This window comes from Malurus melanocephalus, unplaced genomic scaffold, assembly GCF_030028575.1.
Source record: "Malurus melanocephalus ecotype Western Australia unplaced genomic scaffold, MMel_1.1 scaffold_90, whole genome shotgun sequence".
NCBI lineage: Eukaryota > Metazoa > Chordata > Aves > Passeriformes > Maluridae > Malurus > Malurus melanocephalus.
The window spans coordinates 1,943,749-1,970,403 of record NW_026623322.1 but is presented as its reverse complement, the minus strand read 5'-3'; the positions used below and the strand labels follow the sequence as shown (position 1 = coordinate 1,970,403).

Genomic DNA, 26,655 nt, shown 5'->3' with positions numbered 1-26,655 from the left:
TTTTTGCGGTAGACATTTCATAAAATGAGTGYGCACCAAGCTGAATTTGTATAAGCTGGGGCAGGAATTCAGTCTTATGAATTTAGATTGTCCTGGCATTTTTCCAGCTTGGGGAGTGAGGCTGGAGTCCGCAACATTGCYGATGTGCCTGCTGTCATTTAAATGCACAAGGTTTCACAGCATWCAGCAGGAAAGCAGAGAGCATTTGAAAATCATACAAAGGATCAACCACAGTTTCTGATTAAGAAAGCTTTTTTTCTTAGTGTCTTCCTTTAAATGTAGAAAATAAATATCAAAGGAATGAACAGCCTTGYTGAGAAGTTGTTACAAGCTCATTAACTGTGTTTACATCGGAAATATATGCTTTGAAAGAAAAGGGCTTTTTGCCTGTCAGGAGCAAATGAGCTGAATGGCTGAGGTCATGTTTTGCACTCCAGCTGATTTTACCAGTGCAGGCACCGTGGCTTCAACACATGCAGTTTTGACAATGTCTGCAATTACTTGTGAAAACTATTCTTGCACACATTGCTTCCCTGAATCTCAGACATACTTAAAATAGACATAATGCTCTGGCTGATAGCAATTTCAGTATTTTAAAAGTAGTAAGGAAGAACTGCTCRTAAGAAGTTATTTGTGCTGTAACTAACAGTTGCTTACAATGACTCTAGGCACAAAAACCCATCATCTGTCATTAGCAGACAGTGATTTCCAATGATGATATCAAAGTACTGGTTATTGAAAGGGAGCTCTTTCTCTAACACTTCCTTGGACAGTGTTCCTGCTAGGGAGCCTTATCTCAACACTGACTTCAGTGTGCACCTGGTAACACTGGACTCAGGCAGAGCTCAGAATGAATCAACCAATCATCTAAAAACTACAAAGCAGCTTCCCAACCTCAATTTCTGTTCCCCCAAACAGTAGCAGCAGTAATGTGGGAAGTGTCCTGGAAGGGTGGAGGTAGGACCATGTGCCAAACAGTAGGTTATGTGACAATTGCACAATTATGACAAAAACAACACTCCTGTATTTAACAGTGGACACTCCAGAAGCAAAAAGCTTCTTAAGGAGGGTAAGGTAACAGGTGTCCATTATAAAAAGCGAGCAAAAGCACTGCCAGCATCTCACCCCATCCAGGCTCCRCAGCACATCCCAAAATCTTGAAGAGGCTGAGCAGCTATTCTGCAGTGTGAGTGGAAGCAGAAGTTTTGGCACTGAAGAGTGCAGGAGTACAGCTGCCCAAGCAAGGTGGTTTATGCTGTAAGCTGTATCAGGTTGGCATTTCCAACCCAGTCCTGGCACTGGCACTGAGAAGGGGCCTCACACCCTTGAGGGATCACAGCCTGTGGAGGGGGTGGGCCTGGCTGCAGCACTGCCTTCCAGGGAAGCTGTCCAGCTCTCCCACCAGGGCACCCTGGGCTCCAGAAGCAAGGGCAGCGTCCTGCAGTAAGTGTTGTGTCAGCAATGTGAGGCCTCAGGTTAAGGATGCCACAGCTTGGCTCTTTATCCTGYGTGGTGTTCTCAGGCCAAGCCAAGGAGTTGAACAGCTATGGAAAATTATTGTCCTCCAGCAGCAGTCCTGCAGGGTTGCTGCTTAGACTGTTTAATTTGTAACTGCACTTTGAACAAGGTGAAGAGTTTACAAATTAAAACAAAAGGTGCCTGAAAAGAGGAGAAGCTGCTTCCAGTGCTGATCTGATATGGCTGATGGAAGCAGATGTGATATGTACATAACTTTTTTTTACTTTGCTCACCCAACATTTTCACCTTTTCTTTTGACAGCACATGCTTCCCTGTGCATTATTATACATAGTAAGTTCATATCCTAGGGAACTGCACGAAGAGTTTGGGAATCCAGATAAATGAAAGTAAATTTAAAATATTATGACAGTGAAAGATTGATGGCATTTATTTCCTTTTCTTTGGAGCACTATAATAAAAGCTCCAGCTTCTCATAGCATTCATGGGAAAGCACTGGGATTTTCCAAGTATCTTTTTGCATTGTCTGCAAGACACATTGTGCAAATTTGGCATGAAGCACCTGTCACCCATCATTACAGCTGTGAATATAGCTTACCTAAGAATTAYATAATTAAAAGTTATCCATATAATTTTCAAAGGACTGATGTTACCACATCTTAAAAGAGAAATTCTGACACAACTGTTTTAGCCCTCCCAAGGAACAGTATTGTCATCAAAATTCACAAAACTCAGCCTTATATTTAAAGCATAAGGCTGCAAGTCTGTCATTAGCTCAGCTACTACATTGTTGTTCCTGGCCAGAATGAATCTATACTTCAGCTGGATTTTTTGGCACTTTGGTGAGAAAGCTCTGGACAGCTGGAAGAGACCTGCTCAATCATTTTTTGTTTTTTTCTTTGTATCAATTTTCCACCTGTGAAGCCCAAAATCCCACCACCAAGTGCAGCTGCAATTCCTGCTACTTTGAAGCCTGCAAGGAGACCAATAGGACCCCCCACCACTCCACCAATGACTGCACCTGCCACAGGCAGAGCTGCCAGCTTGTATTTTGCAGCCTGTAAAGGAAAAAAAAAATAGTTAGAAAACTTGCCTGTGGCGATGTGAATTTTCCCCTCATTGCTCTTGGCAATGACTTGAATGCTCAGTGATAAATAAACTTAACAAATTAGTATTTAAAAARAGTATGACAGAACATGCTAAAACCAATTCAAAATCAGCTGTCTTTGTGTATGCAGTTGCAAACCAGGTCCTTTCATGTGGTTCTGGCTGCTGCATACACTGGGTGTTACCTGATTACCATCATTAAATCAAATCAGAAACTAAGGAAATGTTCAGACTTTTCAGTGATGGGCCTGACTCATGCTTTGGGATTTTTTTAGCAACTGATATGGAATGGGATGGAAATCACAAGTTTCTTRTTTAATGTTTATGTGATTCTTGTGAGCCAGTCACTGACTGTGCTTGTCTTTGCAGGTAAACCAAAGCAGCATCAAAACAGTGTTAAAAAAGGACCCCTCCAAATTAAATAATTGTGTTTTCTAGCAGCCTGGATGTGATAGAAAATTACAAGAGATTGATTTTTCTTTTCCCTGCTACCTGTGGGTCATTTCTTCCTTATTTCCTTAATTGCTGGTTCCCTCAGCATTAAAGACGGCAGATCAATGGGGTTAATACAGAGGGTGGCTGGGAGGCAGGGCACCATTGATTCACCAGCAGGAGCAGATCCCTACCTTCCCCAAGTTTTTGGTTCCCTCTTCAACATTCGCAGCAGCASTGTTGACATGGTCTTCAATCCTGTCAATCTTCTCCTGCTGGGACTAGATGCAAAGGAATTATGAGTGAGGTAACCTGCTGGGAAGCAGCAGTGAGCCAATACACACCATTTTAATGCTGTAATCAGGACCCCACAACCGCTTTCATCTGCACCCAGCAGCCTTWGTGGTGCTCCATGATTAGCATCTGATAAACTCTGCTGAAACTACTGACTTACTTTGAGAAAATCTAAACTATTTAAATAATAATATGTGCTGGATATTAGACAATGTCATGCTGCAGTTAGAGAAAACAACCCAAAACATATGATTTCTAAATCTTTTCTATGAACAGAGGAATTTGCATTCCAAAAGGAAAAATAATCCWAACTAGCCTGTTTTGTTTCCTGCTGAGTTTCATGTTAAAAAAAAAAAAAATCGAAAGGACATTTATAACATCATTAATAACTCTAACATATAAAGCTGCATCAAGAAATTTACACAGAAGTGTTTAATTATGACATTATAGAACAATGACTTCAGAAATAGTGGCAGCACTGAAAGTATACTTGATGTTGCTTTGTATCTTCCCGTTCGATTTTACAAAAACATTCCATCCTTTCTCCAAATGCAGTCAGTCAGATTCCCCTGCAGTCTCTCCCAGGGAATACTGGAGCAGAAGATAAGGGGTCTAAGGGTTTGTTTGTTCTTATTTTAATCTCAGCAGTATGCAGGCTGTTTTATGTCACAAAATAATGAGATAGCTGATGTTCAGCTTACAATAAAAGACATTCTGAACTTTTTGCCTCTTTCTAATTCAGAAACTGCTGAGTACACCAGCTCTGRTATGTTCACCTACTGTGCAGTCCACCCACCTTAGATACTTGCTATTACATCTAATGATGGTTAAGTGTAAAATCCWGAAAGTCCTGGGAACAGGACTTCTTCCTTTAACCTTTAGAATACTGAATGAACTGAATGAACATTTCTGCAGTCTAATGGTTCTTGGGTTTTCTTGTATAGATGAAGCAGCACATACTCAGCAGAAAGGATAAARGCTAGGTTATTTATCCCTACTAASCCAACAGCAAGCAGATTAAAGAACTCTCTAGGAGAYGGGAATTTGTGTTTAAATTGTGCAAGAGCACTGAGAGAAAGGGCATGATAAAGGTGAGGGATTTTTCCAGCACTCCTGATAAAGTGAGAAAAGGTACCTCACTMCCTCACACCCACCCTGTGCAGGGAAGGTTGGCACCACCATTACAATTAGGAATTGTAAAAATTAACAGGACCTGGATAAAAGTCTGCAGCCAGCACTGCAGAGCTTCTGCTAAGGTTCACCTCATGGCCACGTGCATTGRCTGGAACATTGTAGCTGCTCTGGTGACCAGAACTTAGAGCAGCTCCCAGCACTAGTGCTGAAAAGARGAGACTGCCACCTCCTCAAAGCATCACCTTGGCAGAGCCAGAATCTCAGGAAAAACATATCCTCATCTTTTTTTGTCCCCACCTAGCAATTACTCATTCACCCAGTTTTTGTAGGAGACTCTGTAGGACAGAATGCAGAATWAATACTTACACAGACTAAGAGAGAAAACTCAGTGACCAACTGGCTGAGCTCAATCAAGTCCTGCAAATAAAAACCAAATGCTATTTTGTGAGAGTTGCTAAAAACAAGAGCTCCAGCATGGCAGGGAGGGAGTTCCAACATACCCCTTCTAAACTTTCCCAGGACTCAGCTGCATTTTCTTCCTGAGGTATTTCCGGAAGGCGGGAGCAGATCTGGATTAAACTTTGGGAGCCGTCCTTCACTTCTGTGCTATATAAAGTTTCTGAATGAGAAACACGATGTTTATAAATAAATGCACTGAACCAGGATGCAGGTGGTGTGCAAACTTTCTCACTCTTGAAGCCTCACAAGCGTAACCTGATACTTAACCTAATGCAAGCCAAGCAACAGCCCCAAAAATGATCATAYAGGGAGAAGTCTTACAGCACTAGACAGTTTGTTAAAAGGATATAATTGACAAAGAAATAGATTCATTTCTGTCAGCACATTTTCACAACCAGTCCTGAAATGATACTAAATTATACTTCTGATTCAAGGTAATTTAATTCATTTTGTATYGACCAGCCTGAGAAAACTGAGCTTGGGACAAAAACTTCGCATACAACACATAAAAATGCTGTGCTGCCAAAACTCAACACACAGTTACTCATTTTATGATTGATTATCATGTTCCTGGTTTGATTTTCAGCCATTTGGAACTAAAAGAAGCAGGAGGAAAAAGCTTTCAAAGCAAAAGCAGTGAAACCCAAGTAATACGGTGCCCAGCATTCTGTGCTGGATCAGCTGGGTATTGGTACTGTGAGGATGACAGACATTTGCAGCTCAGTAATGCACAGGAAACATTCTCAAGTGTGTTCCTCCCTAAATCACCTGGATTGAGTGCAGAAGACGTTAGGACAAAGTATGGTGTTAAAAATGGGGAATGACAGACTGGTGAGGTGGCACTGGGGAGAGCAGTTCCAATGGACAGACACACACACACCTCCTCCAGCCAGAGCCCACTCTGGAGCCACTGCGGATGTCACAGACATGTGTGTAACTGTGGACAACAAATTGAGGGGCAATAAAGAAATAACAAGGTTGGCTCATCAATGCAAGGATACAGGAAGAGCTTGAGAGTGTGAAAGGCAGGCTGGAGAATGTGTGTAAGTAAGCACAGTGCAAAAATCATCTCAATTCAGACAACTTCAATTTCTGAAAGGGGATTGCTCCTTTAGTAGGACACTAGCATYTCCTTCCTTGGGATGGCATTCCCAAGAGAAAGCTTTATTATGGGGAAGGCTGGTTAGAGATGTCTAACAATAGTAAAGTGTAAATATTGTATTAAAATCTTTAGAAACAATAATTGTGCCAAGGTACGATAATAATATTATATAACTGTTACAACAACAGCTATGACCAATGGAAAACAAATAAATATATTCATAAAAAAATCAGTAACCGTGCATGCTTATTCATGGAATTAATTTAAGTTAAAATAAAAATGATACGTTTTCATAACATTTGTCCATTTCTCAGTATTTTTATCCCAATATCTCAAAACAGATTAAGTACCTAATCTTCCTGCTCTCAGCTCAGTAGAAGACTAACATCAATGCAGTTGATATTTAGATATAATTACTAAGTAAGTAGAGTAACAAGAATCCAGTAGGCAATTTTGGGGTTTAATTTGGGCTTGGTTTTCCATCTAATTATTTCTATCCCTTAAGAATCCAGACATGGAAGTCATTTCATGTTCTACAATCATCACCTGTTCTTCCAGAACATATTTTTGATTGATAACCTCAGATTAATAAATGTTGTGTATTTGGTTCTAATATGYTGCTTTCCCCTTTTCAATACAATTATTCATATATCAAAATGATATATGCATTTTTTTGAGAAAAGCATTCTGCCACATACTCTGACATTTATCATTGGTTTTGAGGATTTTATTTCAATTCTACACAATCCTATTTCACAATCAAGTTTCTTCTGCCCTGAAAGGCGCACTCTTCCCTAATCAGCACATGCATGCTAAGTTGGTTAAAATTACTCATAATTCAAAAGCAGAATTAAAACCTCACTAAGCAAAACTGCCTCCTTCCAAGACTTTGCTCTGAWCTGTTCCTAATAATCTATGCTGACCTACTGTAGAAAAGCACATCCTTGAAAGTGTATAAATGATACCAAAGTTTTGCATGACAGATATTCAAAAAAAATTAAAATTGCAAGTAGRTTTATATGTTATCATTACCTAATAACTAAAAATTAGTGAGAAAAAATTCCTCATGAAAATTCTTTATTTACTTTAAAAAACGAAGGTAAAGAACACAAAGAATAGAGTTGGTCATGTTTGTGCTGAAAGTATGAATAAGAAATTTATATTCACTAGTTCACTTTTCATCAAGTCTAACCAGTTTTAATAGAACTGAGAATGGAACTGGCTCCGCCAGTTCACTTACAGCATCTCCACAGAAATAATACAGAACACCTCTGCAGATTTCACAGAGCAGCTTTTCACCTCATTACACTTGAGATAAAAATCTAATGCTCTGGAGAATTCAATATGTTGCTTAAAAGATTTTAATAATTTTAAGAGTGGAGTCTCACCTTTTGTTAATATTTGTTTAATATGCAATTAAATTCCATTTCTATTGACCCTGGCTGAGGATGGTGAATGGGGGAAGGGACTGTATCGTATCACTGACATGCCTTCTAAAYGGGAGATTTGAATTTGTAAACTCCTTCCTTCTCTACCAGATGGGAAGCAACATGCTACAAAGAACAGGCACGTATTGAAACTGCTTTGATTAAGATCAACAGCCAAGATTTGCTTTCAGGACTGCAGCYACTAAGCACAGAAGAATAGGCAATATATTGTGTCTGTGTTAGCAATTCAACAGGGCTGCTTGCACAGGCAGGCAAACTCAAAAAAAAAAAGAAAAAAATCTGTTTAATTGTATTTAGTTGTCTGCCTGTCTGTCTGTTTCACTTTAAATGGGGTGAATTATTTCCACATTCCTGAGCCGACTTGCAGATGCTTGTCATTCCACTAATATTTTTCTGTTCTTCTCATCCCCATCTTTCTGATCAATTTATTCTCCTTATGAAGTGCTGTTATACTCAATGCCCTCTGTACTTCAAAGGTATTTCAGATTTCAGAAGCAGCCCTGTTCTTTGAAATTAAACTCCAGCTCCCATTTGCCACCTATGTAATTGTGTAAAAAAGAAAAGCAGTAAGCCAGGACAAGGCCTTTCCAATGAAATACTGGAATGTACTGAGAACAACTGCAGAAAGTCACCAAGAGAAAATATATCTTAAATTTAGTTCTGATTGTAACAGAAAAGAGCTCACAAACAGRCTGAAGTAATGGCTACTATATATGAATGGAATCACTGATTACTGAAGACAATGAGCTCCCCACAAAAGAGATGTCAACAAATTCGTTAAAATGATTAATAGAAACTATGTGGAAGAGGTTCCTAAAAGATAAAGAACTGCAGAATTACTGGCAGACACTAAYGGAATAGGCTGTGCTGAAGATGACACCAAATTGTCCTGATACCGAGGAAGATGTTTATGGCTTCAGCAAAAGCTCTCTCATGCCCTGGATGTCAAGAATTTGGCACACAGTATGAGCACAAAAAAAAATGTAAGCACAGAAAGTTAATATCAGAAAGACCAGGACACAAATAAATTGCAGCTACCAAGGGGCATGAAAATGGTAGCAAGGAAGTTTCTGTGAATGTTTTTGAAGTAAGAGGGAGACCAAGGAACTGTAAGAGCATTGGCAGATAAAAAGGTAGCTTTAAGCAGGTATTTGATGCAATTAATTTAAATAAGAAAGAAAAAGAGATATAGGCTGAAACATAAWGAGAACAGGTTAAAAATACTTAGATGAGCTAGGCCTATTTAGGGTCTGAGTGTTTGATGAAAGTCACTCTAGAACATTTAAGAAAAAGCCTCTGAAACTTCAAGCATATTTTTGAGAACTTGAATAAGGTGTTCCCTGAGGACTGCAGAAGAGACTGTGAAATCCACAAAGATATTAGGACAAACTACTGAACAACCAACTACAACATGCTGAAGGTGTTGAAGAGGTCAAGATTTACTTGTCAGAAGCCAATTCAGTCTTTTGTGTTGGCCTTGTAAGAAGAGGAATGTTTTTTACAATGGGGCTTGTGAGACACTGACACAGGCTGTCCAGAGAAGTTGTGGATGACCCCATCCCTASAAGTGTTCAAGGCCAGGTTGGATGGGGCTCTGAGCAACCTGGTGTARTGGAAGGAGTCCCTGTCTATGGATCTAGATGATTGTCAAAGAGTCCCTTCTAACCCAAACAGTTCTGTGATTCTGTATTTGATATATCTTGATGTTCACAAGGTTTTCTGATACTACTGCACATGACATTTGTGAAAGCAAGCCCGGTTGTCAAATCTGTTTCTCTCCTTGCTCAACCATGAGCTCAATGGCTTGTTAATCACACTTGAAAGAATTCTTGTAGCTCTGCATGTAGCAACAAGAAGGTAATGAAATCAGACAGCAGGCTCTTCTACAATGCCACTGACTAAGAATACTCTTGATTTTAAGACACATGAAATGCTCAAATCATTYAAAGTAATACTGCAGCAATCAAACTAATTTCAGGTATGTAGAATGATTTAATCCTGATGTAACCAGCTTTCTCACAGTTCATTAGGAGACAACACTAGCCAGGACCAGAGCAAAATACAGGTTTCTGAAGACAGAATGGCAGAACAAGGATTGAAAGACATTTTATACCAAACAGAGGGAAGATCAGCAAACATGTCTGATTTCTAGCATGTCATAGTGTGTTTTCAAAATCTTTTATTCAAATGGATTTATACGCTTTTCTTCTTTCTTGTCAGTTACTAAGTTAAAATGCTACAGGAACAGATGCTCTTTTTACTTAGAGACTTGCTCCTCTTTTCCATATATTTCAGCAATGCTGAAATATTACACTGTCTGTCATATAAAAATCTTTTTTGGTATTTCTTCACTAATTCCGTGAAAATGGCCAAAATGATTACTTGTCCTTGATCACATGATTTGCAGGGGGGAAAAAGGAAGTCAAGCTACCTTGAAACATGAATKTAAGTATTCTGCTTCCTATGAAGAGTCCACTATTTCAAGACCCAAGGCTACAGGACCTTTCTCATGGAAAGCTGTAGATAATTAATTTTTTGAGACACTTCAGCATTTTCCACTTAGCAGAATTCAGTCACAGATCATGACAAAAGTGTGGTGYAGGGGAAGAAATCTATGTCTTCAACAACACCTACTCTTCAACTGAAAACTTCATTTACTTTATTTATATCTGATCAGTAAAATTGCATACTGGATATAATGACAGAGATGCAACAAACACAGAAATTAAATTCTACTACCTTGYCCCAGAGTTGCAGATCTGGTTAAAGAGGCATCCTCCTGTCCTTTGAGCTGCCTTTTAAGTTCTTCTGCGGATTCAGAATGCAGCTGCAGGAAGTCTTGAATGGCAACTGAAGCTTCTTCTTTCACAGGATTTATCATTCTCTGCAGAACTGGGATGTCTTCCTGCCGGACTCGCAAACAGAGTTTCTCCATCTCTCTCATATTGGCACGGAGTTGCTGCAAGAATATTAAAGAGTTTTTTTGTAGCTTACTATGTGAGAAAAACCAGAACACCTTTAGTGCCTGGAAAGCACCCATCATCTTTAGGATCAAGGGAGAAGTATCTTTGAAGCCATCCCCACCACTRTTTTGATTTTTTGGCTGTCAATTTTGTACTTTACCCACATCTCCAAGTCAGTTTGTTTTATTTTTYGTTTTAACTAATTAATGCACTGTGGAATTGCTGAAGTTATTTCTCTTTCTCTGATCAATTTAGGCCTTTGCCAAAATATTTACACAAGTTGCAACAACTGCAATCATATCCAAATAAAGTAAGAGACTGCTTCTCAAAAATTTTTTTTGGTACGAGTAAGTGACTGTGGTGATCACAGGAACTAGAATACAGTAATTCACAATCCCCAACTAGCCCAAAACTATCACTTTCATTTTGTGAAGACAACTTCAGGGATAAAGGAGAAAGATTACTTTTTTCTTTTAATWTTTTTTTCAGMTGAAGGACAAATATATTTGTTTGCTTGGAACGCCAAATTTAATAAAACATAAAAGTATTCATTTAGTTACAAGACTTTTGAGAAGATATAAACTATTCACAACTAGCAAGAAAAGTATGTGTGCAGGTATTTCCCATGAGATAAATTTCTGTCTACGTCCAGAAAAAAGGTGATTTTTAATTGCCTGGGCTTTTAATATCTAAAAATGCACACAAATTTTCTCTACCCACAAATGAAAAGAAGAAATTTATAGGTTAAGTTATACCACTTTTTGTTTAAGGACAAAGTTCTTATCCAATTATAAAAAAAAAAAAAGACTGTAATCAAAATATATTCATTGCATTACATGCCAGTGATACAATGTATCCTATTCTTTATCACACTATCTACCAATTGTTTTGAATATTCTTTTCACAACACAACAAGAACATGGATTAACAGCAGTGAGTGGTTAGAAACAGAAAGGTTTTCTTCCAGAATACAAACAAGGTACAGGTAATGCCTTAGGAAGGCAAAACTGCCTACCTGGAAAAGCAAGAACTAGATTGAACTCATTTGATTTATATGCACTAGTGGAATTGATTGTTTTTAATATTTCTGAAAATAACAGCCAAAAATATAATTAGAGAAGAAGGAAGGAAGTTATTCAACAACATGTTCAACATTGCACAAGCATCCAAATAAAGAACTATTGATTCACTAAAATCGTGTGTCAAATTACTATGATCAGATTAGATTATATTGYATGTTTAAATTAAGAGTATTATTAGCCAAATTAGGCTGCATTATTCGAGACTAACCTCTGGTAAAACCACTGAGTGACAATTTAAAAAAAGGGAGATACAAAAAGAAGGTTTTTGCAAGACACTGAGTTGAATTAGAAACATGATAGCAAGTCACTTTTCTCATACATTTCTCATCTCAGTCTACCTCACTCTCCCTGGTATCTTCCCCCCTGGTCTGCCCCTAAGTACTGAAAAAAGGAGAATGTCACCACTGTCATAGTGAACCAAGTGCCAAATTTCTTTATTTATAGAACCTTGGAATTTCATTTAAGAAACAAAATGGGACTATCTAGACACGACACTTAATTATCTGATTTCTGAGAACTATATGCAGGGGACTATATGCAAGGTTCATTCTGCTGTTTTATTTCAGGAAACAAAATTATTATTATCCTGTCTTTAGCCATAATGGAGATGAAAAGAGAAAAAGACACATCAAACGAAACTTGTGAAACAGTGACAACAGAGTTTGGGATGAGATAATAATTGTTACACAGCAGCTTCTTCTAAACAAAAAGGAGAATTTCACAGTTGAAAYTGAGTTAAAACATAGATCTGCTTGGGTTCTGTACCACTGCAGCCACAACTGGGGCAAATTACAAGTCCTGTGCAGTGACCAACACAACTCCAGTTGGCTGATGGGAGTTTGCACAGATCCTGAACAGAAGCTTCAAGAGGTATGAACTGCTCACCCTAAAGAATGGCTCAATCAGATCCTCACTTCAACAGCTCATTACTACCTTGCTAATCAAAGAAAAATATTTCTGAGCAAGAAGATGGAGGAATTAGATGATGATATTTAGTTGTTTAGTGAAATTTAATTTTAGTAGCTCTTCTTCTGTGGTTTTGAAGAGAGGACTCTTGTTCCACTTACTGTCAATTAAACAGAAGTTGAATGGATTCAGCCTAGCAAGAAACCTCAGCCCTGCTGCAAGGAGATACATCCTAGGAGCTCACCATGGTGTAACATCATAAATGTTACAGATATGCAAATGACTGTGACTTCTTTCCATAATAATTTTAATGGTACAGAGTTTAATTTCTGGGTAGAGCTTAAAAGTGTATCACTGCCATCCCAACTGTTTGCACTTTTAAAAGAAAGCTTACTTAGCAYAGAAGGTAATACAAAATTCTCTTTTTGTTTATGAAAACTCCTGAGTTTTGAACTCTCCAAATTCAATCCAAAAGACACATAATAACTGCAACTTTTGTGTACTAMTGCTGACCAAAGAGAATGTATGAGAGACCACACTGACTACTCTCCCATTTRTATATCCCACAAAGTTATTTGGCTTTTTTGTTCCACTACCACACAATCAGTTCACTTCTACTCTGTTGCTCAAGCCTTACGAAATTCTCAGCTAGGTCAAGGGAACTTTGAGTTTAACGATATCTTTACTCAGCAGATGGCCACAGGTGGCAATAATGAGCTGATTTTACAAGATCCTTCACTGATACCACAAACAATCTCCTGCAGAAATAAYGTTTCCTACACTACTCCTAATGCCCTCACACCTACACACTATGCCAGAGAGGCACCTAAGCTGAAGATSATATTAGAGACGTTACAGAAGACCTGAGCCATTCAACTGAGCTTCGAAGATTTATGCAAAGACCTGACCAGAAACCACCTTTTACTTGTGATCCATTTTCAGCTGAACTAGAAATCATAAAGATGAAAAAGAACAAAAAAGAAATAGATTACCATTTTTCAAGCAGCTTTCCAGGTTARAGCAACACAGTGGAGAGACTGTATCTGCCTAAAATGTGTTTTGGTGAACAGTCTCTTTTTATGGACAGAATACAGAGTAAAGACTGTTGATCCACAGTATTTTTCCTTTTTTTCTTCATTTAATGTTTTATTTCCTCTCTAGTAACTGCAGCATTTTTCATCCTCTCACTACAGAAATGATCAGGGCAGACTTTAGATGTCACAACAAAATACTGCCATTTCACTGAAATTAGATTAAAYCTTGCAATAATAAACTACTTGTGTGGTATAGTCAGTATGTGAGCAAAGCCTGGAAAACAACAAATTTATTCAGGCCTTAACATTTTAAGAAATCCATGGACTGTCCCTAAAAAAGAAAATATACAAAAGCACAATCAAAAAACTATTACTTGATATAGAAGAGCTATTTTCTCAATATTTTTGAAATAGTCTCTTCATGCCCTGTGCAAAGATTTATCTGTTTTCTTTGCCTTCCATTACAGAAGTTTTTAATGTGGCMCCCAGTCACCCAAAAGCAGAGGAATAGATTTACGCTCATCTATACTTCTATTATAATTTTGACCACCATCAAAAGTACAACAGAAGTAATTATTCTGGGTAAACTGAAAATTCAGAAAAATGGCTAATTATGTGCACATGGATTAAATGTAGAATGGCTGTGCATRTATTTGTCTAAAACCTGTGGCGGTTGCCTTGGGTCAATATTGACTTAGGGATTCCTAATGTATTTTTACAACATCTAATTTTGAGAGCAAAGTGTGTGCTGCAGAGAACATTTGGTATCACAATAATTAATCTGATTTCTTTGCAAACAAACAGATCACAAGTCCATTGGTAAACATTTAAACAGCTTACAGCAAACACATTCTACATGTCATATAATTTATTATCAAGTACTCCAAACTATTTAATTAAAACAAAGAGCCAGTCTGCTCTTCTTGCATGGATGCAAGAAGATACTTATTCTGCTCTCTGGGTATCAGAATGTGAACCACTTTAATGCATCYAGATCTGTATCCAGATCTASAAGCAACAARCATTAAATAAAATGTAAGAAGATTYATTTTGGCWGAAAGTGAAAACAGYAAGCATTAGAACCAAGCCAAATATTAATGTTTCTAGAGACAAATAAGCAGTTTTCTTATTAAAGCACTTAAAATACCTAAATATAACATCTCCAACATTATTWTTTTTTCTCTAATTATTGACAGATTTTATCTTGCTAAAGAAATTATACTGACAATTAAGTCATGAGAGAGAAGCCTTTCCCACAATTCAAACGTGAAAACAGATTAGGGAACAAACATAAGCAAACACAKGCTTACTGTACCACCCTGTTAAAATGCCATTGTTTCAACAAAACTCCACCTTTGGGAGACTCTTTGAATATCCAGAATAAACTTACATTCAAATTTCAAAAGTATGTGGTGAAAAATCAAAACAAACTTTCAAACCTCCAAATTAACAGAGAAATCAACTGGATTTCATGCATAACTTTGTATCATCTATACTAAATAAAACGCTCATTAACATCTTTCATTCCTCAAAAAAGACACAACTCCAGCTCTGCCTACCATCTAAATCTGTTGGTCAATCAGAATTAAGTTGGTCTTTCTGAGGTGAGTTGTTTTTGGTTTTTTTTTTAATTTTTAGTCCAGTCTAATTTCCCAGTCATAAGGCACTGAAACAAACATGGCTSTTTACAGTATTAGAACTGTGAGATGCAGTGGTTTAGGACTGTGCCATCTGTGCTGGCAAATCCTGATCTACATGCAGTGTAGACACTTATAGTAGCCAATACAGGTCCCTCCTTTGACCAACACCTATGGAACCAACACAGGATGCCTCTCCTGGCCAACACACGTCTGTCCCAGCATACTGGCAGTACAGCTGTTACAGCCACTAGATGCTATACCTGCCTCACCAAACTTTGTTGTGTTCTTCTTTGGCCGTGTGCTATTTAGCTGATGTTTAGCTGAGCTTCTTGCATCATTTTCATCAGGACATAGGTATTTTTAGAAACAGTGTAAGATTCCCTGTGTGCTGAGTTATGGATGACTATGCATGAAGTCAMTGAGATGATGCCCAGGCTGACAAATGTGCTGGTATTTCCTCCCTTGATGACATCATGCATTTAACAACAGATGTGCACACCAAACTGTAGACCAGATGTTCCCTATGTCYGAAATCACGCTTTAAAATTAGCAGTATCCCTTATTGCAATAGCTGTGTTCTAATTTAGTAATGCAAGAGAACAGCTTGCCAAAGATCAGACTCTCCCAACTTTTGCTTCTTCAAGAATATGGAAACATTTCTGACTGCATTTGCCCCATAGGACACAGTTAGGAAATGCCTAACTTTTAAATGAAGTAAAGCAAAACTGTGTGCTTGTCAAACCCACCTGTCAAATGCATGTCTCTCTGAAGGTCCATGCCTGAGGTAACCAGAACTATGTATGTAATTCAATCCCATCAGTAGCACAGCCATTTTCATATCCTTACCTGAACYGTTCGTCCTGCATTGATGTGCTCTTCGTGCAATCTGTCCCAGAGCCTGCATCTYTGATACTAAAACAGAGGAAAAAGACAACTTAGAATTGATATTTTTACCAACTGGCTGTGCAGGAAAAAAGCCACCTTTGGTAAATATCASTTTAATTTTCCAAAATTGACAGTAAAGAAGTTGAGTCATAAACAATTCCACTGCAAAATAAGAGAGGTAAATAACAAAGTGTTTTGTGAAAAAATTTGTACAATGTATTTTACTGAATTACAGACAACCAGGGTTCCTGCATCAGTTTTTCTCATCCAAGTACTATTGCATCCTGACTTTCTGTGGCTTAATTCATTTGGTGGGCAGTAGAACAAATRGCAGAAGGAGAAAGGAGAATAGTGGATAAGCAGTACTGGTCATATAGCACAATGGAGTATCTGATACTGTTGCCAAAGAAAGTAGCATTCATTACACAATGCTACTGTCTACATTTATACTTAACATTTCTATAYCGTTACAAACACAGCTACAAGAACCATCAGGACAGATCTGGCACCTCCATGAAGCTCCAGTAACTTCAGTGGAAACTATCCACAGAGTACTTCCCACGGGACAGAGACCAGACAAGTTATTACATTAGCAGAGAGCAAGTTTGCCAGAAGAACTGCATATTATCACCCATCAACCTTGTCATCACTAAATTAAATCAGTCCTTGCTATAGGCAGTTGACACAAATAATACAGAGATTTTAYCATGAAAAAGAGCAGTAAAATAATAGAATTAAAAGCTGTGATTACTGGAATGTGTGCTGAAACTATCAAAGAATSCATTTACAATATTAGAATATTTATTTAATTGTTTAAATCACAAGACAAAATATTTACCATGATTTGGAAGGTATTTTAATGTAAAGTTTAATTCTTCAATTTCTTAATATGCTTTGTTACCAATAAAAAACTATCTACAGCCTATATATATCTATAATTATTTTCATAATTTTAGATGCCACAGCAATAAGGATCATAAGTTACTCAGCTTCCTGAAATACAGTGAGAAATCTAGAGTTACACTTTATTTTCAGGGGAAGAAGTTGCTTCATGTTAGGACTTTGTAATGCTATGGAAGATAAAAGATTTAGTGTTCAACAAAGTCAGATTAACATCATTTGTCTAGGAAACTGAATATAACAGCCTCTGAAAAAACTGCTATGCCATTAAAATCACTAACAGTGTTCTTCAAATTAAATGGACAAAAGCCCTGTATCAACAGTAGATCTTCCAATTTAGTCACCTTTGAAAGAGTACTGAAACAGGAATTTCTGAGGTTTTAACAGAAGGGGTATAGGGAAAAATCACCTATTTGATTTCAACTGACTGTAGTACAGTCCAAATAACTATTAATAAAAAATCATGTTATTCAGTTAAGAAGCACTCCTCAGGAAACCTCTGTTGCTCTTCATAATTTCTCTTAGAAATGCTCAGCACATTCATTTGCTTTCAAGATTTAGAGGTTTTATTACTTTGCTTCAAAATTCCAAATATGCTAGTCATGAGTCCAAAGAATTCAATCGCTTAACACACTCAGAACAACAACATTCATATGCTCAGAGAATTCCTCCTTGTTGACTTCTCTTTGTCATCCAACACAGGGTAGGCCATATTCCTGGACCATATTCAYCCTGGGGACCTCAAGGATAATAAAGCTTGAGAAGAGATGGTATTAACATAATTTATTGTGCAAGTTGAGGCTGCTCAGCCTGGAGAAGAGARGGTTGCATGGAAACCTCATTGCAACCTTCCAATACCTGAAGGGAACCTACCAGAAAGCTGGAGAGTGACTCTTTTATCAGGAACTCCAGTGATAGGACAAATTGGAGRAGGGGAAATTTATGTTAGAGATTAGGAAGGAATGTTTTACTGTGAGGGTGGTGAGACACCAGAAGAGGTTGCCCAGGGAGGTGGTGGGTGCCCCATCCCTGGCAGTGTTCAAAGCCAGTTTGGGTAAGGCCTTGAATCTAGTGAGAGGCATCCCTGCTGATGGCAGCAGRTTGGGACTACATGATCTCTAAGGTCCATTCCAACCCCTTAACATTCTATGRTTGTATCATGAAAAAATGCATGTAAAACTAAGGGAGGTCCATGAAAACATATATGGAATCCTAACCTGTTATGTCAGGTCCCRAGGAGGGTCACAAAAATGGTCCAAGAGCTAGAACCACTTTCCTGTGAAGAAAGGCTGAGAAAGGCTGGGATTGTTCAGCTTGGAGAAGGYTCTTGAGAGACTCTATTTAAGTCTTTCCATAAATAAAGAGGGCTTAGGAGAAAGACAGAGACTTTTCACTAAGGCCTGTAGTGACAGCATAAGGGGTAATGCTTTAGAACATTTAGAGGGTAAATTGAGATTGGACATAAATTATTTTATAATGAGGGTGGTGAGGCACTACAACAGGTTGCCCAAAGAAGCTGTGGATGCCCCAGCCCTGGAAGTGTTCAAGGCCAGTTTGCATAGAGCTTTGAGCAACCTGATGTAATGGAATCTGTTCCCRCCCCATTGCAAGGGGGTTGGACTAGATGACTTTTAAAGCTTCTCTTCCAACCCAAATCACTCTATAGTTCCATATTTCTGTGATATTTAATCATAATTGTACTGTAGCCAAATAGTTTTTATTCTACAACAGAAATATAAAATATTAGGTTAGTCTTAGACATTCAATCTCTTTCGCTCTGTGTCCATTCTCTTGAGAACTCTCTTTAGAAAGAAACTTCCATGCTTCTGGCTTGGATCCCTTCCATCTCTACTTGAAAGTAKCCAGTGGACATGGAGAGAACTCAAAAGTTTGCCATAATATCTCCTGCTAAAAGCTCTTCAATAAATGTCTTATACCAATGTATACACTCAGATAAGACTACAAYAAGACTCAGATATCCTTGTTTCTCATTTTGTGTCACCTTCACATATCTTTCCACTACAATGATTCCCAGTCAAAGGTAAAAAKTGTTTCATACAACATCCTTTGGGACAGTCACAAGAAATGAAATTAAAACGGAAAGCAAGACAGAAAAAGTCTTACAGTCCTTTTTTTTTTTTTCTGAAAGGACTGTTGCATATCATCAACACAGTTTAAGTCAGTAAGCCAAACAAAATCTCCACCTTCCTGTACTACCAAGACAACTGCTGTTATCTAAGAGAGACGTTCAGAAAGCTGTAACTCTTTTGGGTAYCACATGTATTTTATTCCTTCTTGGACTGAAAGGCCATCCAATCCATAGAATGTCCTTTAGAAAACAAGAAATTTCATGGGGAAAACATGGAAAAAAAGGAAAAAGTACAGAGAACTGATTCCTTATGGATATAGCTTTTAAGTCTTCCAACACTGTCATACAGAAAGTTGGACACTCAAATGGTTGAGAAGCAATGATGATGAATTTATGGTAGCCACTTCCTCTGAARAGGTGTATTCAAGGTCAAATTTCATTATACATTGATTTTATAGTTTCTTCAAACAGTGATTTAGGAGATTAATTGTTTGGACTATCTCTGGAACCCAAGGTTTAAATCAATATTCATGAAATGAGGTTAGAGATATTGGCTTCATCATAAGTAAATAATGTTGCTGCTCTAAGCRATTTGACATAATTAGTGATTTTTGCTTAAAAGTAGCCTGTAAAATAAACAGGATCAGATTCTACAAAATTATCCTTTTACCTCTAGGGATGTTTGCTTTACATGTCTGAAAGTTAATTTTGCAAAAGGTATTTAAGAGAAAATCACGATGACAGCTCACAAAAGTACTGTAACACATTCATTATGGTTAAAATGTATGTAAAAGATATAAAACACAAATTATCATAGAAGTATTTCAACCAAACTATTGCTAACATTGATGTTTACCACAAAYGTAAAGGCCTTTTTGCACACAATTACAAGGCAATACAAAACTTCCACCTATAGCAAAAATTGAATTAAAGCATTTTGTCATCAATTTCTCAGCAAAATCTCTATATAATCTTTCAGTGTGACTACTTCCATACTGTAAAAGGAACTACATAAGTAGAAAGTGAACACTAACCTTCTCAATATTTATTTGGTGTTTTCTTAACCTTTCCAAATCTGTTGGAATCGCCACTTTAATGAATTTCTGAATTGCAGGTTCAATTCGGCGGAGTTTAACCTTTTCCTCATCTTCAGACATCCTAAAAGCAGCTTTCAAGTCAACAGTTGTCCAATATCTCTTCACCAATGTAAAACCCCCTAAAAMCAAGAAAAAATAAACAAGAATGAGTAAACTTGAATCACTTTTGAAWGAAATTGAAATAAGATAAACCAGTCTTTCTAATAATCACATGTCCCCCAAAATCAAAATTAAGCTATATTAATACTTAATATCTGGATACTGTATTTGAGGATCATTTTTCATAGATAAAACTTAACACGAAAAAGAAAAAAAAAATCTAAATTATTAAGACAGAGACAAACATGTTTTGCAGCATAACAATGCATGAAAAGGTTTAAAAAAAATCTTCCAATTAGATGCTTTAATTGATCAGTTCACATTTTGCCAATTCACATTCAAAATCATTGAAAAAATTGTAAATGACATCCTGAAAAGGCACTAGAATAAAATTATTTCGGAATTCCATTTCCTGGAAATGTTAAGACCTCCTGAATGAAGATTTGCACCCTCAATTTTGTATGCCTGCTACTGAAAATGACTAAGGCATCATCTAGTAAGGGGTAGAAACAGGCTACTGAAATATTTGGAGGACTAGTAGGTATGTAAGTAGCCTGAATTCTGTTCCCTGCATATGGATAAAACATAACTTTTTATTTTCACTTCTCTAAAGGAGAGATGTGAAATATTGTATGCAATCACATTTATCTACTCTGCTATCTATTTATCTATTTAATCACATTTATCTACTGCTCTATCTAGAGCACAGGAGTAACATAAAGGAATTCCATTATGCTGAATGCACACAAGGTGAAGGAAGACGTGTATGAGAAAGTTTTATCATGAGTATCAGTAAAAAGACTTGTTCTAACTTGGTTATGTGGAAGTACCTGAACTACATCAGCAACTGTATCAGAAAGCTTTCCCCAACCTTCTTCCTTCTGTAACTAAACTGATTTAAAGTAATTAACCCAAAACAATCTCCTGGTACAGGTGAGACACGGCAGAATGTCATAGGTTAAAAAACATACCTTTTTTTTCACACAGTCAAACATATTATCAACAGTGAAATTAGACATTACTTTTCTCACATCTACCTATGGTGTGAAAATGCAGAGGGAGGGTGTYGATGTTTTTCTGAGACCTGTGATTCCTGCAGGCAGACAGAACATGAGGACAGTTGATGGCACTGGGTCTTTGACTGAGCTGCTCAGTGTTCAGCCCCAGCCATCYCATGCAGGCTGCAGGGAGCACAAGTACAAACCGGCTCCAAATTCAAAGGAGCCAAGTGAGAAGCATCTTCCAGCAAGAAAGGGAAAGCATTTCTGGTATAGGGAGGAAGACAATTGCAACTAAAACAACACTGCATTTTTCAGAACAGAATGCCAACAGAAGACTCTCCTCCTTTATCAATCCCACCCAACAAAGAAAATGAAAACGGAATGTTTACTGAAAGTAGACCAAGTTAGGGGAAGTCAATCTTTAAGGTTYCAATGACACATCTTTTCCTTTCTTAGAACCTCAGAAGGAAATTATTTAATAAACTGACTTTGCAGTCATTGCTACATTATTCCCACTTCAAATTATAAASACACACTATCAAGCAGTCTTACAAATCCCTTTCTAACCCAAGGTATTTAATATAACAGTCCTTCACACAAACCTCTAAATAAACATRCAGTGGGTGGGTGATCACACATTTTAAATCCTTTTAGACTGATTTACTCTTTTTACCATTCTAAAAACTGTAGTTTAAATGCATGATGATAAAAAATATATTCCCTTATACCTTAGTCACTACAATCCCTACATTTGAAAGCGGCATTCATATATCACAGCTGAACTGTATTTTGATTCTAGAACTGTTTTTTTTTGCAATGACCAAAAGATAAGAAGCACCATATCCAAACTGCACTACTTCCTCTTCAAACACAGATTTAATTTCCTGACAGCTTATACACTAATCCACMAGTTTATGAGCTACAATTAATTAAAAATTGGTTCCCTAAAGATACTTAATAGCCATGTCATGTTTTTTTAATACTGAATCATCTTGAAAAAGCGATGACACAAATTCTTCAAGCTTTCTGTGAACTCACAGAAACACACAGCCTATTCTGTCTTAGAAGAACTACAGCAGAGACTAAGCTAAATCCATCATAACTTTGTCCTTAACCTTTCATGACATCTAGAGATTGATAAGAGTCAAAACTGATARTTTAGATGACTTTCAATCTGGAGCAGTGTGAAAGCAGAGTTAATGTAAACAATGGCATGTGCCTTGGGTAGATGATCTRAATTTTGAATTTTGAAGATTTGGCTGCATGCAGGCCTCTGGACAGTCATCTTCTTCTTAAGAATTCCGAGACAATAAAGCAACTTCCATGACTGTGTCTACCAATCTCTTAAAGACATTGCTGCCTAAAATTCACCGTGCAGCAAGCTTGAAAACTGAGAAATGTAAGAACTCCTTAGATTCTCATCRTGTCTCCTGCCTAATTTTATCTCAAACAGTATAGGAGCTTCTGCAACAAAAATTATAAGCCATAAATTATCAATGCAATGTCATACATTTTTTAAAAGTTCACATAATATTAACATTAAATAAATAAAATTAACATTATGCATTTCTGCTTGTTGCTGCTGCAATTTCAAGGAAACCTTGCATACTTCATTGAACTTGTGCTCTCCTAAGCATAACTTTAACAATTAAGTACTGAAGTAATAATGCCTGTTCTTTCAGTAACCACAGAATAAAAAACAGGACAGTTTATGCTGGCAGGGATTTTTACATGCCATCCAGTACAAGCTGAATTAGATGCCATTGCACAAGCCCTTGTCCAGTCAAGTTCTAATACCTCCATGGAYGGGCACTCCACACACTCACTCCCTTCTGTGTCAGATCCTCCTTGTGTGTCTGACTATTGTCCAGGCTAAAAACAAACAAAACAAACCCACAACCACAAAGACCTTCCTTGTAGCAAAACCAGCTTGTGTCCATTGCCCCTCATGCCACTGTCATGCACCTCCAAGAGCAGCCTGGCTCTACAGCTKCTACCCACAACAGTAAGATCTCCCCTTCCTTCACCTGCTCTTAAGGCTGAACAAGCCCACCTTTATTTCTCCTTGAATATCCCATGCTCCAGCCCTCTAACCAGCATGTGGTCCATCACAACACATGGGTCTTTTTCTGCAAGGCTGCTCTCCATCAAGCCTTCCCAACCCATTCTAGGTGCTGGGCTTTCTTATTGCCTCTGCTGGAATTAYTGAGGTTTCTRTCTGCCCATTTCTCCATCCCTCTGAGTAGCAGCCTACGAAACACTCTCCTCAGGCAARTGARAACATTGCACTCAACTTCAGCTTCTTAGGARGGTGATTTTGTCCTTGGATCYGAATATCAGTGAMTGAAGTACCACTTATCCAGAAGTGATCAAGACSCAGATGCAGAATAACTTTCAGTCAACTACATCAATAAAAAAGACCTATCTAAAGCATGCTGCAGCAGCACAAATCCCATAGCTGCAGTACACCAGAGGTAAAATTCTTCCCATGTATGGTAACATACTTGTTACTTGTTATTATAAATTTCARAAAATGCTGCAAATACACATCAAATATTAATACCCATGAACTTTCATTAAACTGCCTAGTACTTTCCATTCAAATACAGTACAACAATGCACAGCAAACCTCAGGAGTTCTGCYTGCCCCAGGAAACACAATGTAACTCACTGATTTTAATTCACTCACAACACTTTAGAGAAGCATTTACAAAAAGTAATTCCAGCATAAATGCCTCATTGATAAGGGCTGAAAGGCCAAAATATTTTTCCCTCTAAATAAAATTAATTAGAACATAACRAGGTACAATAGCTTTCTCCCTAAGGTGACCTGAAACACTTCCTAGAGTGGTACTGGCCCCAAAATTGCAGCGACAATTCACTATTGCTTACTTGGCTAATGCCTGTAGTTAGTCAGGAACATGTTCTTGTGCAGTCTACAGCCAAATTGCACTTAGGGGCTAAATTACTTCTCTTTCTTTTTGCCTRCAAAATGAATCCAAGAAAAATAGTTTTGTTAGGCTGAAATAAGGCACAGTCACCAGCCCCAGCGTGTTCCCAAAGTAACATGCAAGTGCTTAGTGGATAAACAACCACACAMGTGGGATTTCCCACAGAACACCCAGAATCAGCAGCTGTATGTGTCAAGCCATGGTTCTCAGCAGATTTGTGCACTTGTGGATCACCAGGCAACACAGACTTGATCCAAGGAAGGCAAGGGCACATGACTGCATTTTGAGAAATCAGAGCAGGCAACAGGCATTTTGTCCTAGATTAACATATTTAAGCCAGCAGCAGAAGGGCAGAAAATACCTAATGACTAACACATGAACACCTTCTGCACRAAGCAGAACCGGTGGAGCGAGTCTGTAGTGCACTGATGCCTGCCATAAGAGGCTCTAACAGTTCAACCTGCAACAAGGGCCCTAATACTGACGTTTTGGTATTGACAGAGCTACACACCTCTGGTCTCACCCTAGAACCACAGAATCAATTATGCTGGAAAAGACCTTTGAGACCATCAAGTCCAACCCATCAACACAACCATGTCAAGTAGACCAGGGCACCAAGTGCCACAGCCACTCTTTCCTTAAATACCTCTAGGGACAGCAACTTCACAACCTTCCTGCGCAGCCCATTCCAATATCTATTCAACCTTTTTACTCAGAAATTCTTCCTGCTAAAGAAATTCTTCCAACCTAAACTCCCCCTGGAGCAGCTTAAGACCAACAGGTTGCAGAGGCCTACCCTACCTGTACCATGTCCYGGAAAGGCAAGGGGTGTGTGCAAAGAGCAGAAGCATAAAAAATAAAGATGGGCTTTAAACCTTATATAAAGGCTTCAAGTGGACTAAACTAGTTATTTTTTTCCTGACTTACGGTTTTAAAAGCTCGCGAAAATGCCAGGCTAAACAATTCGCCACGCTGCAAAGAATAAATAAATAAATAAATAAATAAATAAATAAATAAATAAATAAATAAATAAATAAGACAATCCAAGCTGGTGCGCCAAGTTCTGTCCCGGATCAGCTCCCCACGACCTGACGGCGGGCGGGTCTCGGGCCCAGCCGCTGCCGGGGACACCCCAGGCTGGGGACACCCCCGGCCCCTCCGCCGGGCAGGGCAGGGCAGGGCAGGGGCGGGAGCGGGACGAGCCCCCGCCGCTCATCCCCCAGCCCCGGGCTCGGACCAGGCCGAGGAGCGGCGGTGTCCGCGGCCTTGCCGAGGGCCCGAACCCGGGAATGGCGGGGGGGAACCCGGCGCTCGCTCCCCGCTGCGGCTCCTACCGGCCCCGTCCGCACGGCCCAGCCCAGCCCCGGGCCCGCTGAGCGCCCGCCAGGCCCCGGCCCGTCCCTTCTCTTGGCCTCGCTGGCGCGGGGAGCGAAAGCGAAAGCGGAGCCGCCCGGGCCCCGCCGGTCCCCGCTCCCTCCGCCCCTCACCCGCCCGCSGTTCCTCACCATGGGGCGGCCGTGTCACCCGTGCTGACCGCGGCCGGCGGCGGCCCCGGGACTCTGGGCGGGAGCCGGCGCGCTGGGCTCCCCCTCCGCCGCGGAGAGCGGCCCAGCCCCCGCCCGAAACACGCACACCCCCTCCGCCGCCCTCGGGCCATCTCCCTCCCGGCTGTCTCCACYCGGGAACGGCAGGTCGGGGCGGGAAGGGGACGGGGAGGAGGAGGAGAAGGAGGCGGAGAAGCTGTCCTGCCARGGAGGAAGTCCCGGGAGTCTGGGATAGGGGCTTATCGGGAGGGAAGAGTTAAATGTATTCCTTTGAAAGAGAACCAAAGGTTCCCGACAAARTTTTAAGAGCTTTTCATAGAATCGTAAAATATTCTCAGCTGGAAGGGMCCCACAAGGGTCATSGAGTCCAACTCCCGGCCAGGACATKCACAGGACATCCCCAAGATCACACCGTGTGCCCGAGAGCGATGTCCAGACGCTTCTTGACCTGTGTCAGGTTTGATGCTGACCCCTTCCCTGRRGAACCTGTTCCAGTGCCCAAACACCTTCWGGGTGAAGRACCTTTCAATGATATCCAACCTAAACCTCCCCTGACACAACTTCAGGCCATTSCCTCAGCATGCTTTGAAAGTAAATTTGAAAATAAGCATAACCTGTTTGTGCCCTGACCCACTGATTATTGGATCCTCCCCCGACACCACATCCCCTGGATGGCASAGCATCCACTCCCTGTAGGCGTGTCCCTACCTGTGGGACTGGTGGAGCAGAACCTCCGAGGGCAGCCTGGTATCACTTCTGATCAATTTGTCACCTCTGAATAGAAATGTAATACAATTTCTACATTTCTGTAGAGCAACTATGTTACACCAATATTAGACCATTTTTCAGCTAAACGTTAATAAACTTAAGATCTCCAAAGTAACAAATATGAATATAGGTTGATAGTGATGTTCTAAACARGACTTATGTTAGCTGTTTATCTGTTGTTCCATGACTTTTTGGCCACTTCCAGTCTAACTTGAAGGAAGTGATTGTGAACTTATAGGATCAC

General features: G+C 39.1%; 1 protein-coding gene across 5 annotated transcripts; it reads right to left on the bottom strand.

Moving 5' to 3' along the window:
* Positions 1-1,870: 1,870 nt before the first annotated feature.
* On the bottom strand, positions 1,871-25,769 carry STX17 (syntaxin 17). Of its 5 annotated transcripts, none has more exons than XM_057368348.1 (9): positions 25,605-25,769; positions 25,027-25,071; positions 19,986-20,167; positions 15,924-15,989; positions 10,192-10,411; positions 4,944-5,062; positions 4,810-4,860; positions 3,210-3,296; positions 1,871-2,534 (listed from the first exon to the last, which is right to left on the bottom strand). In XM_057368348.1, exons 3-9 carry the CDS (start codon positions 20,106-20,108, stop codon positions 2,295-2,297), a joined length of 906 nt encoding a protein of 301 aa, XP_057224331.1. In that variant the 5' UTR covers positions 20,109-20,167; positions 25,027-25,071; positions 25,605-25,769; the 3' UTR covers positions 1,871-2,294. The 5 variants fall into 5 exon arrangements, with proteins under 5 accessions (XP_057224331.1, XP_057224332.1, XP_057224330.1 ...); XM_057368349.1 differs by lacking the exon at positions 25,605-25,769 and adding an exon at positions 25,434-25,517; XM_057368347.1 differs by lacking the exon at positions 25,027-25,071 and having other exon boundaries at positions 25,605-25,768.
* Positions 25,770-26,655: the final 886 nt, after the last annotated feature.